General features: G+C 40.4%; 1 protein-coding gene across 1 annotated transcript; it reads right to left on the bottom strand.

Moving 5' to 3' along the window:
• Positions 1-12,719: 12,719 nt before the first annotated feature.
• On the bottom strand, positions 12,720-13,406 carry LOC112906336. Its single transcript, XM_025980267.1, has one exon. The coding sequence runs from the start codon at positions 13,404-13,406 to the stop codon at positions 12,720-12,722; it is 687 nt and encodes a 228-aa protein (XP_025836052.1).
• Positions 13,407-18,390: the final 4,984 nt, after the last annotated feature.

Genomic DNA, 18,390 nt, shown 5'->3' with positions numbered 1-18,390 from the left:
TCTCCTTTATCGCATAGAGGCATTATGTACCTCGAGTATTTTGATGGACGATCGTTCAGAAACGCTACATGATAGGTTCCTGAAAATGTCACAAATCGACGTCCCACACCGTTCAAAGACGATATAGGCTTTCTATTTGGTCCTCCTATCACATATGGAAGCAGTAGCAACCACATGCTTGTTGGTGGACTATCTCCTCTTAGAAATACTTCAAGATAGATTACTCAAAATTGAATGAATCATTGTATCACACCCTGTGAAATCAATTGTGGTCATCCACCTTATTCTCCTTTTTCGCATAGTGGCAGTAGGGGCCTCGAGTATTTTGGTGGACCATCGTTCAGAAACGCTACATGATAGGTTCCTGAAAATGTCACAAATCGACGTCCCATACCGTTCAATGGCGGTATAGGCGATCCATTTGATCCTCCTATCATAAATAGGAGCAGTAGCCACCCCTTGCTTTCTAGCGGACCATCTCTCAGGAATACTTCAATGTAGGTTCCCAAAAATGTTATACATCGCCGTTTCACACCTTGTAAAGACGATTTTGCAATTCATTTTATTCTCCTTTATCGCATAGAGGCATTATGTACCTCGAGTATTTTGATGGACGATCGTTTAGAAACCCTACATGATAGGTTCCTGAAAATGTCACAAATCGACGTCCCGCACCGTCAAAGACAATATATGCTATCCGTTTATTCCTCCTATAACATATAGAAGCAGTAGCAACAACATGCTTTTTGGTGGACTATCTTCTCTCAGAAATACTTCAATATAGATTACACAAAATGTTATAAATCATTGTATCACACCCTGTAAACTCAATTTTAGTGATCCACTTTATTCTCCTTTCTCGCATAGAGGCAGTAGGTACTTAGGGTATTTTGGTAGAACATCGTTTAGAAACGCTTCATGATAGGTTTCATAAAATGTCACAAATCGTCGTTTCACATAGTTCAAATACGATATAGGCTACCCATTAGGTTCTGCCATTATATATGGAAGCAGTAGCCATTTCATGCTTTTCGGTGGACTATCTCCTCTCAGAAATACTTCAATATAGTTTACCCAAAATGGTATAAATTTTTGTATCACACCCTGTAAGTTCAATTTTGGTCATCCACTTTATTCTCGTTTCTTGCATAGAGGCAGTAGGAACCTAGGGTGCTTTGGTGGACCATCGTTCAGAAACGCTTCATGACAGGTTACTAATAATGTCACAAATCGACATCTCAAACAGTTCAAATACGATATAGCCTATCCATATGGTCCGCCTATCATGTATAGAAGCAGTAGCCGCCTCATGCTTTTTAGTGGACCATCTCTCAGTAATACTTCAATATAGGTTCCCGGAAATGTTATAAATCGTCGTTTCATACCTTGTAAAGACAATTTTGCAATCCATTTTATTCTCCTTTATCGCATAGAGGCATTATGTACCTCGAGTATTTTGATGGATGATCGTTCAGAAACGCTACATGACAGGTTCCTGAAAATGTCACAAATCGACGTCCCACACCGTTCAAAGACGGTATAGGCTATCCATTTGATCCTCCTATTATAAATAGGAGCAGAAGCCACCTCATGCTTTTTGGTGGACTATCTCCTCTCAGAAATGCTTCAATATAGATTACCCAAAGTGGTATAAATCATTGTATCACACCCTGTAAATTTAATTTTGGTGATCCATTTTATTCTCCTTTATCGCATAGAGGCATTATGTACCTCGAGTATTTTGATGGATGATCGTTCAGAAACGCTACATGACAGGTTCCTGAAAATGTCACAAATCGACGTCCCACACCGTTCAAAGACGGTATAGGCTATCCATTTGATCCTCCTATTATAAATAGGAGCAGAAGCCACCTCATGCTTTTTGGTGGACTATCTCCTCTCAGAAATGCTTCAATATAGATTACCCAAAGTGGTATAAATCATTGTATCACACCCTGTAAATTTAATTTTGGTGATCCATTTTATTCTCCTTTATCGCATAGAGGCATTATGTACCTCGAGTATTTTGATGGATGATCGTTCAGAAACGCTACATGACAGGTTCCTGAAAATGTCACAAATCGACGTCCCACACCGTTCAAAGACGGTATAGGCTATCCATTTGATCCTCCTATTATAAATAGGAGCAGAAGCCACCTCATGCTTTTTGGTGGACTATCTCCTCTCAGAAATGCTTCAATATAGATTACCCAAAGTGGTATAAATCATTGTATCACACCCTGTAAATTTAATTTTGGTGATCCATTTTATTCTCCTTTATCGCATAGAGGCATTATGTACCTCGAGTATTTTGATGGATGATCGTTCAGAAACGCTACATGACAGGTTCCTGAAAATGTCACAAATCGACGTCCCACACCGTTCAAAGACGGTATAGGCTATCCATTTGATCCTCCTATCATAAATAGGAGCAGTAGCCACCTCATGCTTTTTGGTGGACCATCTCTCAGGAATACTTCAATATAGGTTCCCGAAAATGTTATAAATCGTCGTTTCACACCTTGTAAAGACGATTTTGCAATCCATTTTATTCTCCTTTATCGCATAGAGGCATTATGTACCTCGAGTATTTTGATGGACGATCGTTCAGAAACGCTACATGATAGGTTCCTGAAAATGTCACAAATCGACGTCCCACACCGTTCAAAGACGATATAGTCTATCCATTTGGTCCTCCTATCACATATAGAAGCAGTAGCAACCACATGCTTTTTGGTGGACTATCTCCTCTCAGAAATACTTCAATATAGATTACCCAAAATGGTATAAATCATTGTATCACACCCTGTAAATTCAATTTTGGTCATCCACTTTATTCTCCTTCCTTGCATAGCTGCAGTAGTTACCTCGAGTATTTTGGTGGACCATCGTTCAGAAACGCTTCATGATGGGTTCCTTAAAATGTCACAAACCGTCGTTTCACATGGTTCCAATACGATATAAGCTACCCATTTGATTCTGTTATTGTATATGGAAACAGTAGCCACCTCATGCTTTTCGGCGGACAATTTCCTCCCAAAGATACTTCAATATAGATTACCCAAAATTGAATAAATCAATGTATCACACCCTGTAAATTCAATTTTGGGCATCCACCTTATTCTCCTATCTTGCATAGAGGCAGTAGGTACCTAGGGTGTTTTGGTGGACAATCGTTCAGAAACGCTTCATGGTACGTTCCCTAAAATGTCACAAATCGTCGTTTCACATAGTTCAAATACGATATAGGCTACCCATTTCGTTCTGCTATTACATATGGAAGCAGTAGCCACCTCATGCTTTTCGGTGGACTATCTCCTCTCAGAAATACTTCAATATAGATTACCCAAAATGGTATAAATCATTGTATCACACCCTGTAAATTCAATTTTGGTCATCCACTTTATTCTCCTTTCTTGCATAGAGGCAGTAGGTACCTAGGGTATTTTGGTGGACCATCGTTCAGAAACGCTTCATGATAGGTTACTAAAAATGTCACAAATCGACATCTCACACCGTTCAAATACGATATAGGCTATCCATATGGTCCTCCTATCATGTATAGAAGCAGTAGCCACCCCATGCTTGTTGGTGGACTATCTCCTCTCAGAAATACTTCAATATAGATTACCCAAAATGGTATAAATCATTGTATCACACCCTGTAAATTCAATTTTGGTGATCCACTTTATTCTCCTTTCTCGCATAGAGGCAGTAGGTACCTAGGGTATTTTGGTGGATCGTCGTTCGGAAACGCTTCATGATAAGTTACTAAAAATGTCACAAATCGACATCTCACACCGTTCAACTACGACATAGGCTACCCATATGGTCCTCCTATCATGTACAGAACCAGTAGCCACCTCATGTTTTTCGGTGGACTATCTCATCTCAGAAATGCATCAATATAGATTACCCAGAATGGTATAAATCATTGTATCACACCCTGCAAAATCAATTTTGGTCATCCACTTTATTCTCCCTTCTTCGCATAGTGACAGTAGGTACCTCAAGTATTTTGGTGAACCATCGTTCGGAAACGCTACATGATAGGTTCCGGAAAATGCCACAAATCGACGTCCCACACCGTTCAAAGGTATAGGCTATCCATTTAATCATCCTATAATAAATAGGAGCAGTAGCCACCTCATGCATTTTAGTGGACCATCTCTCAGGAATACCTCAATGTAGGTTCCCGGAAATGTTATAAATCGTCGTTTCATACCTTGTAAAGACGATTTTGCAGTCCATTTTATTCTCCTTTATCGCATAGAGGCATTATGTACCTCGAGTATTTTGATGGACGATCGTTCAGAAACGCAACTTGATAGTTTCCTGAAAATGTCACAAATCGACGTCCCACACCGTTGGAAGACGATATAGGCTATCCATTTGGTCCTCCTACCGCATATAGGAGCAGTAGCAACCACATGCTTTTTGGTGGACTATCTCCTCTCAGAAATGCTTCAATATAGATTACCCAAAGTGGTATAAATCATTGTATCACACCCTGTAAACTCAATTTTGGTGATCCACCTTATTCTTCTTTCTCGCATAGAGGCAGTACGTACCGAGGGTATTTTGGTGGACCATCGTTCAGAAACGCTTCATGATAGGTAACTAAAAATGTCACAAATCGACATCTCACACCGTTGGAAGACGATATAGGCCATCCATTTGGTCCTCCTATCACATATAGGAGCAGTAGCCACCCCATGCTTGTTGGTAGACTATCTCCTCTCAGAAATGCCTCAATATAGATTACTCAAAATGGTATAAATCATTGTATCACACCCTGTAAATTCAATTTTGGTCATCCACTTTATTCTCCTTTCTTGCATAGAGGCAGTAGGGACCTACGGTATTTTGGTGGACGATCGTTCAGAAACGCTACATGACAGGCTCCTGAAAATGTCACAGATCGACGTCCCACACCGTTCAATGACGGTATAGGCTATCCATTTGATCCTCCTATAGTAAATTGGAGCAGCAGCCACCTCATGCTTTCTAGTGGACCATCTCTCAGGAATACTTCAATAGAGGTTCCCGAAAATGTTATAAGTCGTCGTTTCACACCTTGTAAATACGGTTTTGCAATCCATTTTATTCTCCTCTATCCAATAGAGGCATTATGGACCTCGAGTATTTTGATGGACGATCGTTCAGAAACGCTACTTGATAGGTTCCTGAAAATGTCACAAATCGACGTCCCACACCGTTAAAAGACGGTATGGGCCCTCCATTTGATCATCCTATTATAAATAGGAGCAGAAGCCACCTCATGCTTTTTAGTGGACCATCTCTCAAGAATACTTTAATATAGGTTCCCGACGATGTTATAAATCGTCGTTTCACACCTTGTAAAGACGATTTTGCAATCCATTTTATTCTCCTCTATCGCATAGAGGCATTATGTACCTCGTGTATTTTGATGGACCATCGTTCAGAAACGCTACATGATAGGTTCCTGAAAATGTCACAAATCGACGTCCCACACCGTTCAAAGACGGTATAGGCTATCCATTTGATCCTCCTATTATAAATAGGAGCAGAAGCCACCTCATGCTTTTTGGTGGACTATCTCCTCTCAGAAATGCTTCAATATAGATTACCCAAAGTGGTATAAATCATTGTATCACACCCTGTAAATTTAATTTTGGTGATCCATTTTATTCTCCTTTATCGCATAGAGGCATTATGTACCTCGAGTATTTTGATGGATGATCGTTCAGAAACGCTACATGACAGGTTCCTGAAAATGTCACAAATCGACGTCCCACACCGTTCAAAGACGGTATAGGCTATCCATTTGATCCTCCTATTATAAATAGGAGCAGAAGCCACCTCATGCTTTTTGGTGGACTATCTCCTCTCAGAAATGCTTCAATATAGATTACCCAAAGTGGTATAAATCATTGTATCACACCCTGTAAATTTAATTTTGGTGATCCATTTTATTCTCCTTTATCGCATAGAGGCATTATGTACCTCGAGTATTTTGATGGATGATCGTTCAGAAACGCTACATGACAGGTTCCTGAAAATGTCACAAATCGACGTCCCACACCGTTCAAAGACGGTATAGGCTATCCATTTGATCCTCCTATTATAAATAGGAGCAGAAGCCACCTCATGCTTTTTGGTGGACTATCTCCTCTCAGAAATGCTTCAATATAGATTACCCAAAGTGGTATAAATCATTGTATCACACCCTGTAAATTTAATTTTGGTGATCCATTTTATTCTCCTTTATCGCATAGAGGCATTATGTACCTCGAGTATTTTGATGGATGATCGTTCAGAAACGCTACATGACAGGTTCCTGAAAATGTCACAAATCGACGTCCCACACCGTTCAAAGACGGTATAGGCTATCCATTTGATCCTCCTATTATAAATAGGAGCAGAAGCCACCTCATGCTTTTTGGTGGACTATCTCCTCTCAGAAATGCTTCAATATAGATTACCCAAAGTGGTATAAATCATTGTATCACACCCTGTAAATTTAATTTTGGTGATCCATTTTATTCTCCTTTATCGCATAGAGGCATTATGTACCTCGAGTATTTTGATGGATGATCGTTCAGAAACGCTACATGACAGGTTCCTGAAAATGTCACAAATCGACGTCCCACACCGTTCAAAGACGGTATAGGCTATCCATTTGATCCTCCTATTATAAATAGGAGCAGAAGCCACCTCATGCTTTTTGGTGGACTATCTCCTCTCAGAAATGCTTCAATATAGATTACCCAAAGTGGTATAAATCATTGTATCACACCCTGTAAATTTAATTTTGGTGATCCATTTTATTCTCCTTTATCGCATAGAGGCATTATGTACCTCGAGTATTTTGATGGATGATCGTTCAGAAACGCTACATGACAGGCTCCTGAAAATGTCACAGATCGACGTCCCACACCGTTCAATGACGGTATAGGCTATCCATTTGATCCTCCTATAGTAAATAGGAGCAGCAGCCACCTCATGCTTTTTAGTGGACCATCTCTCAGGAATACTTCAATAGAGGTTCCCGAAAATGTTATAAGTCGTCGTTTCACACCTTGTAAATACGGTTTTGCAATCCATTTTATTCTCCTCTATCGCATAGAGGCATTATGGACCTCGAGTATTTTGATGGACGATCGTTCAGAAACGCTACCTGATAGGTTCCTGAAAATGTCAGAAATCGACGTCCCACACCGTTAAAAGACGGTATAGGCTCTCCACTTGATCATCCTATTATAAATAGGAGCAGAAGCCACCTCATGCTTTTTAGTGGACCATCTCTCAAGAATACTTCAATGTAGGTTCCCGACGATGTTATAAATCGTCGTTTCACGCCTTGTAAAGACGATTTTGCAATCCATTTTATTCTCTTTTGTTGCATAGAGGCATTATGTACCTCGTGTATTTTGATGGACGATCGTTCAGAAACGCTACACGATAGGTTCCTGAAAATGTCACAAATCAACGTCCCACACCGTTGGAAGACGATATAGGCTATCCATTTGGTCCTCCTATCACATATAGGAGCAGTAGCAACCACATGCTTTTAGGTGCACTATCTCCTCTCAGAAATACTTCAATATAGATTACCCAAAATTGTATAAATCATTGCATCACTCCCTGTAAATTCAATTTTGGTCATCCACTTTATTCTCCTTTCTCACATTGTGGCTGTAGGTACCTAGGGTATTTTGGTGGACCATCGTTTAGAAGCGCTTCATGATAGGTAACTATAAATGTCACAAATCGACATCTCACACCGTTCAAAGACGATATAGGCCATCCATTTGGTCCTCCTACCACAAATAGGAGCAGCAGCCACCCCATGCTTGTTGGTGGACTATCTCCTCTCAGAAATACTTCAATATAGATTACCCAAAATGGTATAAATCGTTGTATCACACCCTGTAAATTCAATTTTGGTGATCCGCTTTATTCTCCTTTCTCGCATAGTGGCAGTTGGTTCCTAAGGTATTTTGGTGGACCAACGATCAGAAACGCTTCATGATAGGTTCCTTAAAATGTCACAAATCGTCGTCCCACACCGTTGAATGGCGGTATAGGCTATCCATTTGATCCTCCTACCATAAATAGGAGCAGCAGCCACCTCATGCTTTTTAGTGGACCATCTCTCAAGAATACTTCAATATAGGTTCCCGACAATGTTATAAATCGTCGTTTCACACCTTGTAAAGACGATTTTGCAATCCATTTTATTCTCCTCTATCGCATAGAGGCATTATGTTCCTCGTGTTTTCTGATGGACGATCGTTCAGAAACGCTACATGATAGGTTCCTGAAAATGTCACAAATCGACGTCCCACACCGCTCAAAGACGATGTAGGCTATCCGTTTGGTCCTCCTATCACATGTAGAAGCAGTAGAAACCACATGCTTTTTGGTGGACTATCTCCTCTCAGAAATACTTCAATGCAGATTACCCAAAATGGTATAAATCATTGTATAACACCCTGTAAATTCAATTTTGGTGATCCACTTTATTCTCCTTTCTCGCATAGTCGCAGTGGGTACCTAGGGTGTTGTAGTGGACCATCTTTCAGGAACGCTTCATGATAGGTTCCTTAAAATGTCACAAATCGTCGTTTGACATAGTTCAAATACGATATAGGCTACACATTTGGTTCTGCTAATATATATGGAAGCAGTAGCCACCTCACACTTTTAGGTGGACTATCTCCTCTCAGAAATACTTCAATATAGATTACCCAAAATGGTATAAATCATTGTATCACACCCTGTAAATTCAATTTTGGTCATCCACTTTATTCTCCTTTCTTGCATAGAGGCAGTAGGTACCTCGAGTATTTTGGTGGACCATCGTTCAGAAACGCTTCATGATAGGTAACTAAAAATGTCACAAATCGACATCTCACACCGTTCAAATACGATATAGGCTATCCATATGGACCTCCTATGATGTATAGAAGCAGTAGCCACCTAATGCTTTTTAGTGGACCATCTCTCAGGAATACTTCAATATAGGTTCCCAAAAATGTAATAAATCGTCGTTTCACACCTTGTAAAGACGATTTTGCAATCCATTTTATTCTCCTTTATCGCATTCAGGCATTATGTACCTCGAGTATTTTGATGGACGATCGTTCAGAAACGCAACATTTGGACCTCCTATCACATATAGAAGCAGTAGCCATCCCATGCTTGTAAGTGGACTATCTCCTCTCAGAAATACTTCAATATAGATTTCCCATAATAATATAAATCATTGTATCACACCCTGTAATTTCAATTTTGGTGATCCACTTTATTCTCCTTACTCGCATAGTGGCAGTAGGTACCTAGGGTATTTTGGTGGACCATCGTTTAGAAACGCCTCATGATAGGTTTCCTAAAATGTCACAAATCGTCGTTTCCCATTGTTCAAATACGATATAGGCTACCCATTTGGTTCTGCTATTATATATGGAAGAAGTAGCCCCCTCACGCTTTTCGGTGGACTATCTCCTCTCAGAAATACTTCAATTTAGATTATCCAAAATGGCATAAATCATTGTATCACACCCTGTTAATTCAATTTTGGTGATCCACTTTATTCTCCTTTCTCGCATAGTGGCAGTAGGTATCAAAGGTATTTTGGTGGACCAACGATCAGAAACGCTACATGAGAAATTCCTCAAAATGTCACAAATCGAAGTCCCACACCATTCAATGGCGGTACAGGCTATCCATTTGGTCCTCCTATCACATATAGAAGCAGTAGCAACCACATGCTTTTTGGTGGACTATCTCCTCTCAGAAATACTTCAATATAGATTACCCATAATAATATAAATCATTGTATCACACCCTGTAATTTCAATTTTGGTGATCCACTTTATTCTCCTTACTCGCATAGTGGCAGTAGGGACCTAGGGTATTTTGGTGGACCATCGTTTAGAAACGCTTCATGATAGGTTTCTTAAAATGTCACAAATCGTCGTTTCCCATTGTTCAAAGACGGTACAGGCTATCCATTTGATCCTCCTATCATAAATAGGAGCAGTACCACCTCATGCTTTTTGGTGGACTATCTCCTCTCAGAATTACTTCAATATAGATTACCCAAAATGGTATAAATCATTGTATCACACTCTGTAAATTCAATTTTGGTGATGCACTTTATTCTCCTTTCTCGCATGGTGGCAGTAGGTACCTAAGGCATTTTGGTGGACCATCGTTTAGAAACGCTTCATGATAGGTTCCTTAAAATGTCACAAATCGTCGTCTCACATAGTTCAAATACGATATAGGCTACCCATTTGGTTCTGCTATTATATATCGAAGCAGTAGCCGTCTCATGCTTTTCGGTGGACTATCTCCTCTCAGAAATNAAGGTATTTTTCCATATGATTATCTTGACTGTTGGAAAAAATTGAAAGATACAAAATTACCACCAAAAGAACATTTTTAGAGGAGAATTTCCAATTGTCATATAACTGAAAATGAATACAAGTACGCGTGCGATGTTTGGCAAACCTTTGAAATGAAAAATTTTCAAGAATATGCTGAATTACATTTAAAAACAGACGTCCTACTACTTGCAGACATTTTTGAAAACTTTAGATCCACTTGTTGGATGACGTATGTTGTGACCAGAAAATAAAACTACCCGTTTTACCCCGTTCACTGATTCGGATAACAGCCAGCAGGTACCAAAAGAAAACACCGGGAAAAGTTAGAATAATTATAATTTAAAAATACGAAAAGTATGAGTTTACAGTACAAAAGCTTGACAAAGACTACTTGTGACCTACTTACATTTTAAGCTCGCGAATTAAAAGAAGAAATAACATACTATTATTAAATGTTAACAATACCGATAGTGTTCAAAGTATCACGTCACAAATACATAAACAACTCATTTCCTGCTACTAAAAAGGATAAACAAATGCAGAACTAATCGCTCTCGACAAGAATATGTTTTATCATAAACAAAGAAACAAAATATTAATTCTTTATGTGTGTCTCCAACATTCTCCCACCTGAGGAACGACACAATTTAAGTGACTCACATAAAAAAAATAAGAAACACGCATAAAGAAATTACAAAATTTGAAATCTGTTGGGTAATCTACACTGTCGTCCACTTCGAGTAATATAGCGCACCGCACTTTCGGATTCTCTGCTTTTGACGTCTAAAGGGACGTCATTCACTCCCGCACTTTCGGTCACTTGATCATCGGTTCGGTCGAGCCCGGGATCGCCGCTGACGCCTTCCTCCATACGGATTGCTCTCTCTGCCAGTCCCAGAGCCTCCGTGATAGGACTCGTACATTCCAGTGGATAAACACGCTGTACAGGTCTTAGCAACTGTCCCTTAGCTGTCTGTAGGCGTACCCAACGAACCTTCCCGTCCTTGCCAGGAAAAATTTCAATTACTTTCCCCATTGGCCAGTCCAAACGTTTGTCGTTGTCGTTTCCTACCAAGACAACTTCTCCCATTGAGATGTTGCGCTGCGGATTCCTTGAGCCCAAACATTTTAGCGTTCCCAAAAACCGCCCCACCACGCGGCCGTAGGTGGGTTAAACCGCCACTTAATACGTTCAATAGATGTGTACTCACTAATTTTGTCCCAATTGAGTTTACTGAATGCGTTTTCCGCACCGACGAAATTCTTTCCGTTGTCGCTATAAATTGTTTTCGGCCGACCGCGTCTTGCCACAAACCGACGAAGTGTTTGCAAGAAGACTTTCTTTTAGTTCAGACTTTAGATTCGATTATCGGTCTCGTCAGCAAAAGCTTCGAATTGTATAATTTTGAGCGGGCTCTACTTCATCCGTCGTTAAATTTCCGGTACGTTTCTGGCCTGGATTCCGAGAATTAAAGACAAAACGAAAAACCCAAGCAATTAACCTTATCGTTCGATTGTATTTTGCGAAATGTTGCAAGTGCTACTCATCGGAACTAAAGCCTAACGTAGCCGTTATCAAAGTTTTCTCTCTCTCTTTGGATATTTCGTCTTCATCACAAATAATGTTTTCCTGAGGCCATAAATTTTGTGATCTACGAAGCCATTGGGGCCCCTCCCACCATATCGACTCGAATAAATATTTAGCCGAGCATCCTCTGGACGGAAGGTCCGCAGGGTTAAACTGTCCAGGCAAATGCCTCCAAGAACCTACTGGGGTCAGCAGACGGATCTCCATGGTGCGGTTCCACACAAAAGTTCAGAAAAAACACTCACAATCCAATTCAAGGCTCTTGCAGATACTTGCATATAGTCTGGCTCCAATTGTGGCAGCTAATAACTCTAAACGCGGTATTGTTATTTTACGAAGTGGCGCCACCCTGGTTTTTGCGGCCAATAAATGAATGAATACTTCGTCATTCTTTTGGATTCTTAGAAATACTACAGCCGAATATGCTTGCCCGCTAGCATCACAAAAGGTGTGTAAACTCAACTTGTTGGTTTCCAAGGACCCAGCCTGTATCCATCTAGGAATCTTTATTAATGGCAAATGTGAAATATCTTCAGCCCAACCGCGAAATGCGACCTCTGTCTCTGGGTCAACGGGCACGTCCCATCCCAACTGCTTTTCCCAGAGTTGTTGCAACAATAGCTTAGGAAACAAGGTGACTGGACAGGTGAACCCAATGGGATCTAAAACACGTTCAGCGAGTGAAAGGATTACTCTCTTCGTTATTTCTTTCCCTTCCAAATTTCTGACGCTTTCGAAAAATTCGGTACCAATCATAAGGACATCTTCTTGCGGATTCCAATATAAACCAAGTACAGGTAAAAGAGTAGAGGATGTAGATGGGTGAGTAAACCCCACCCTCTCAAATCGAACTTCGCATCCTGCATCAGAAAATTGGACTCCCTGACGAATTGCTCGAGTTCGGCTTCATTGTTCACACTAGTGAAACAATTGTCCACGTACAGACTCTTCATGAGTTTTTCAATCGTCTGTCGGCCATAAAGAATCCCTGGGGTGTCGCATTTCCTCAAGCTCTCAGAAAGATGAAAGTCAATGGTAGCGCCAAGTAGGAATGGACTACTACAAACACCAAATACCACTCGTCTGTGACGATACATAATTATCTTGCCAGAGTCGTCATACCACAAAAACCTCAAAAAATCTCTATCATCTCTGTGTACTCCAATTTGCAAGAAAGCCTTTCTAATGTCGGAAATAATCCCAATTTTTTGCTCCCGAAACCTCAGCAGAATGGAAGGAATCAATTCTATCAAGTTTAGACCCTTTTCTAGACAGTGATTCAGGGAAGGCTGATTTTTCTCTCGTGATGATGCATCAAAAACAGGTCTAATTTTAGTGGTCGCACTATTCTTAATGACTGGTCGGTGTGGCAAATAATGTGCTGACTTAACATTCTCTGACATAGGGACCTGTTCAATAATGCTTTCTTCCAGCCACATCTTAAAAATACTGTCATAAGACTCAAACAGACCAATATCTTTTAACTACTTAACAGTTGATTCTAATCTCTTCAACGCAACTGAGTAATTGCTTGGTAGCGGAGGATGCCCTTCTAACCATGGCAACCTTACTTCATAACGCCCGTTTTCATCTACCCTTATTGTTTGCAAAAAGAGCTCTTTAGCCGCCAAAGCCATTTCTTCACGATTTTTCGTCTCTGTTGGCTCGGTTATTCCCAAAACATCAAGTTTCCATAGCTCCGAAACCGACGCATCTTTCACGAAAAGAGAAAGAACGGTCATAGCAAGGTCAACATCTTTGCTGTCGGTTGGTACCTTTCCCATGAGACTCCATCCGAAAATTGTCTCCATAGCCACCAGCCCGCAACTTAAAATGTGTCTTCGTCCCGTGTATAGCTGTCCTGCCATATCGGCCCCTATTAACAATTCTATCGAAGCTCCATCTCTAGTGTCGGATAGTGCAATGTCCAAATCCTTTAATTCCTCCATCCACGGACCATAACCAACGGGAGGTTTTTCTGTGCAAATAATCGACTGATCAAGCACTTCAAATGCACACAAACGGTCTTCATTATCCTTAACTGTTATCTCATAACAGCTATGTTTCTGCTCCGACGTATTGGTGCCTCCAAAAATTGAGTCAATAATCTTCTCAACTCTCGTCGGAATGTAGCCTAACTTTTGTGCGGTTGATTTCAAAACGTAAGATCTCTGAGAGCCACTATCTATTAACGCACGTACTTCCCTAGATTTGGAGCCATTTACCAAGTTTATTCGAACTGTTTGAAGAAATACATGCGCGCTAGTATAATTAGAAAGTGCCTTATCAGGGTTTTGACTGAATGCACCTTTGGCTTCGTGAGAATCGTCCGCTTGACGAACTACGTCCTTATGAGCAGGACACATTATAGTTGAGTGAGGCCTACCGCAAACAATACATCTTTTCCGATCACGGCATTTCCGAGCTTGATGGCCAAATTTTAAACTACGAAAACAAGCCTTTTTCGTCGCCAACAGATCTCTTTTCTCGTCTAACGACATTTTCTGTGCTTTGAAACAATCTAAGCCTTCATGGCATCCGTCACAAAAAATGCATTTTGCTGCTTCACAATTTACGAGATCCGCGGCCGTAGGTACTTNTTTCATATACTTTCTTGCTTAGAGGCTGTAGGTACCTTGAGTATTTTAGTGGACTATCATTCAGAAACGCTACGCGATAGGTTTCTAAAATTGTCACAAATTGTCGTCTCACACCGTGCAAAGACGATTTAGGCTATCCATTTGGTCCTTCTATCACGTATATAAGCAATAGGTACCTCATGTTCTTTGGTGGACTATCTCTAATAAATGCCTCAATATAGGTTTTCTAGAATTTTAAAAATCATTGTATCACTCCCTGTAAAGGCGATTTTCGCCATCCGTTTCATATACCTTCTTGCTTAGAGGCTGTAGGTACCTCGAGTACTTTAGTGGACTATCGATCAGAAGCGCTTCGCTATAGTTTGCTAAAAATGTCACAAATCGTCGTCTCACGCCGTTCAAAGACGGTTTAGGCTATCTATTTGGTCCTTCTGTCACGTATAGAAGCAGTAGCTGCCTCACGTTCTTTGGTGGACTGTTTAATAAATCCTTTATATTGGTTCCCGAGAATGGTATAAATCATTGTATCACACCCAGTAAAGGCGAATTTGACCATCCATTCTATCTACCTCCTTGCTTAGTGGCAGTAGGTACCTCGAGTGTTTTAGTGAACGACGGTTCAGAGACGCGTCAAGATAGGATCCTGAAAATGCCACAAAACGCCGTCTCACACGGTTCAAAGACGATTTACGATATCCATTTGGTCATCCTATCACGTATAGAAATAGTAGCTACCTAATGTTCGATGGTGGGTTATCTCTAATAAGTGCTTCATATAAGTTATCGAGGATAGTATAAATCACTGTATCACACCCTGTTAAGGCGAATTTGGTCATCCATTTTATCTACTTTCTCGCATAGAAGCAGCAGGTACCTCGAGTATTTTCGTGGTCTATCGTTGAGAAACGCTTCGCTACAGTTTCCTAAAAATGTCACAATTCGCCGTCTCACGCAGGTCAAAGACGATCTAGGCTATCCATTTGATCCTCCTATCACGAATAGAAGCACTAGCTACTTCATTCCCTTCGGTGGTCTATATCTAATAAATACTTCATAGTGGTTCCCGAGAATGTTATAGATCATTGTATCACACCCTGTAAAGGCGAATTTGACCATCCATTCTATCTACTTTCTCGCTTAGTGGCAGTAGGTACCTCAAGTACTTTTGTGGACTATCGTTCAGAAACGCTTCGCTGTAGGTTCCTAAAAATGTCTCAAATCGTCGTCTCACAAAGTTCAAAGACGGTTTAGGCTATCTATTTGGTCCTCCTATCACGTATAGGAGCAGTATCTACCTCTTGTCCTTTGGTGGACTGTTTCTAATAAATACTTCATGTTGGTTCCCGTGAATGGTAAAAATCATTGTATCACACCCTGTAAAGGTGAATTTGACAATCTATTTTATCTACTTTCTCCCTTAGAGGCAGTAGGTACCTCGAGTATTTTATAAGACTATCGTTTAGAAACGCTTTTCGATAGATTCCTAAAAATGTCTCAAATCGTCGTCTTTGGTGGACCATCTAATAAATACTTCATATAGGTTCCCGAGAATGGTATAAATCATTGCATCACACCCTGTAAAGGCGAGTTTGGCCATCCATTTCACCTACTTTCTCGCTTAGGGCAGTAGGTACCTCGAGTATTTCAGAGGACTATTGTTTAGATACGCTTCGCGATAGATTCCTAAAAATGTCCCAATTCGTCCTCTTACACCGTTCAAGACGTTTAGGCTATCTATTTGGTCCTCCTATCACGTATAGAAGCAGTCGCTATCTCATATTCTTAGGTGGACTGTCTCTAATAGATACTTCAATATAGGTTTCCGAGAATCGTAAAAATCATTGTATCACTCCCTGTAAAGGTGATTTATGCCATCCATTTTAGATACATTCTCGCTTAGAGGCAGTAGGTACCTCGAGTATTTTAGTGGACTATCGATCAGTAACGCTTCGCGATAGATTCCAAAAAATGTCACAAATCGTCGTCTCACATCGTTCAACGACGGTTTAAGCTATCCATTTGGCCCGTCTATCACGTATAGAAGCAGTAGCTACCTCATGTTCTTTGGTGAACTATTTGATAAATCCTTCATATAGGTTTCCGAGAATCGTAAAAATCGTTGTATGCCTCCCTGTGAAGGCGATTTTTTCTATCCATTTTATATACATTCTCGTTTAGAGGCAGTAGGTACCTCGAGTATTTTAGTGGACTATCGATCAGTAACGCTTCGCGATAGATTCCTTAAAATGTCACAGATAGTCGTCTCACATCGTTCAAAGACGGTTCAGGCTATCCATTTGGTCCTCCTATCACGTATAGAAGCAGTAGCTTCCTCATGTTCTTTTGTGGACTATCTCTAATAAATACTTCAATATGGGTTTCCGAGAATGGTAAAAATCATTGTATCACTCCCTGAAAAGGTGATTTTTGCCATCCATTTTATATACTTTCTTGCTTAGAGGCTGTAGGTACCTCGAGTATTTTTGTGGACTATCGTTCAGAAACGCTTCGCGATAGGTTCCTAAAAATGCCACAAATCGTCGTCTCACACCGTTCAAAGACGGTTGTGGCTATCCGTTGGGTCCCCCTATCACGTATAAATGCAGTAGGTACCTCATGTTCTTTGGTGGACTATATCTAATAAGTACTTCATATTGGTTCCCGAGAATGGTATAAATCGTTGTATTACACCCTGTTAAGGCGAATTTGGCAATCCATTTGATCTACTTTCTCGCATAGATGCAGTAGGTACCTCGAGTATTTTAGAGGACTATCGTTTAGAAACGCTTCTCGATAGATTCCTAAAAATGTCTCAAATCGTCGTCTCACAAAGTTCAATGACGGTTTAGGCTATCCATTTGGTCCTTCTATCGTGTATAGAAGCAGTACGTACCTCATGTTCTTTGGTGGAATATTTAATAAATCCTTCATATAGGTTCCCGAGAATGGTATAAATCATTGTATCACACCCTGCAAAGGCGTACTTGCCATCCATTTTATCTTCTTTCTCGCTTAGTGGCAGTAGGCTTCTCGAGCATTGTAGTGGACTATCGTTCAGAAACGCTTCGCGATAGATTCCTAAAAATGTCACAAATCGTCGTCTCACACCGTTCAAAGACAATTTAGGCTATCAATTTGGTCCTTCTGTCACATATAGAAGCAATAGATACCTCATGTTCTTTGGTGGACTATATAATAAGTCCTTCATATAGGTTCCCGAGAATGGTATAAATCATTGTATCACACCCTGCAAAGGCGTACTTGCCATCCATATTATCTACTCTCTCGCTTAGTGGCAATTGGCTTCTCGAGCATTTTAGAGGACTATCGTTCAGAAACGATTCGCGATAGGTTCCTAAAAATGTCACAAATCGTGGTCTTACACAGTTCAAAGACGGTTCAGGTTATCCGTTTGGTTCTCCTATCACGTAGAAAAGCAGTAGGTACCTCATGTTCTTTGGTGGACTATATCTAATAAGTACTTCATATTGGTTCCCGAGAATGGTAAAAATCATTGTATCACACCCTGTAAAGGCGAATTTCACCATCCATTTTATAAACTTTCTCGCTTAGAGGCAGTAGGTGCCTCGAGTACTTTAGTGGACTATCGATCAGAAACGCTTCGCTATAGTTTCCTAAAAATGTCACAAATCGTCGTCTCACGCCGTTGAAAGACGGTTTAGGCTATCTATTTGGTCCTTCTGTCACGTATAGAAGCAGTCGCTGCCTCACGTTCTTTGGTGGACTATTTAATAAATCCTTCATATTGGTTCCCGAGAATGGTATAAATCATTGTATCACACCCAGTAAAGGCGAATTTGAC

Source organism: Agrilus planipennis, unplaced genomic scaffold (assembly GCF_000699045.2).
Source record: "Agrilus planipennis isolate EAB-ADULT unplaced genomic scaffold, Apla_2.0 scaffold76, whole genome shotgun sequence".
Classification (NCBI taxonomy): domain Eukaryota; kingdom Metazoa; phylum Arthropoda; class Insecta; order Coleoptera; family Buprestidae; genus Agrilus; species Agrilus planipennis.
Note: the sequence above shows the minus strand (reverse complement) of the source record. Positions and strands in the feature narration are given on the sequence as shown.

What these genes read in the sequence shown, in the direction of transcription:
- LOC112906336 (XM_025980267.1), bottom strand. Translation starts at nt 13,406, where the DNA reads ATGTGGCTGGAAGAAAGCATTATTGAACAGGTCCCTATGTCAGAGAAT.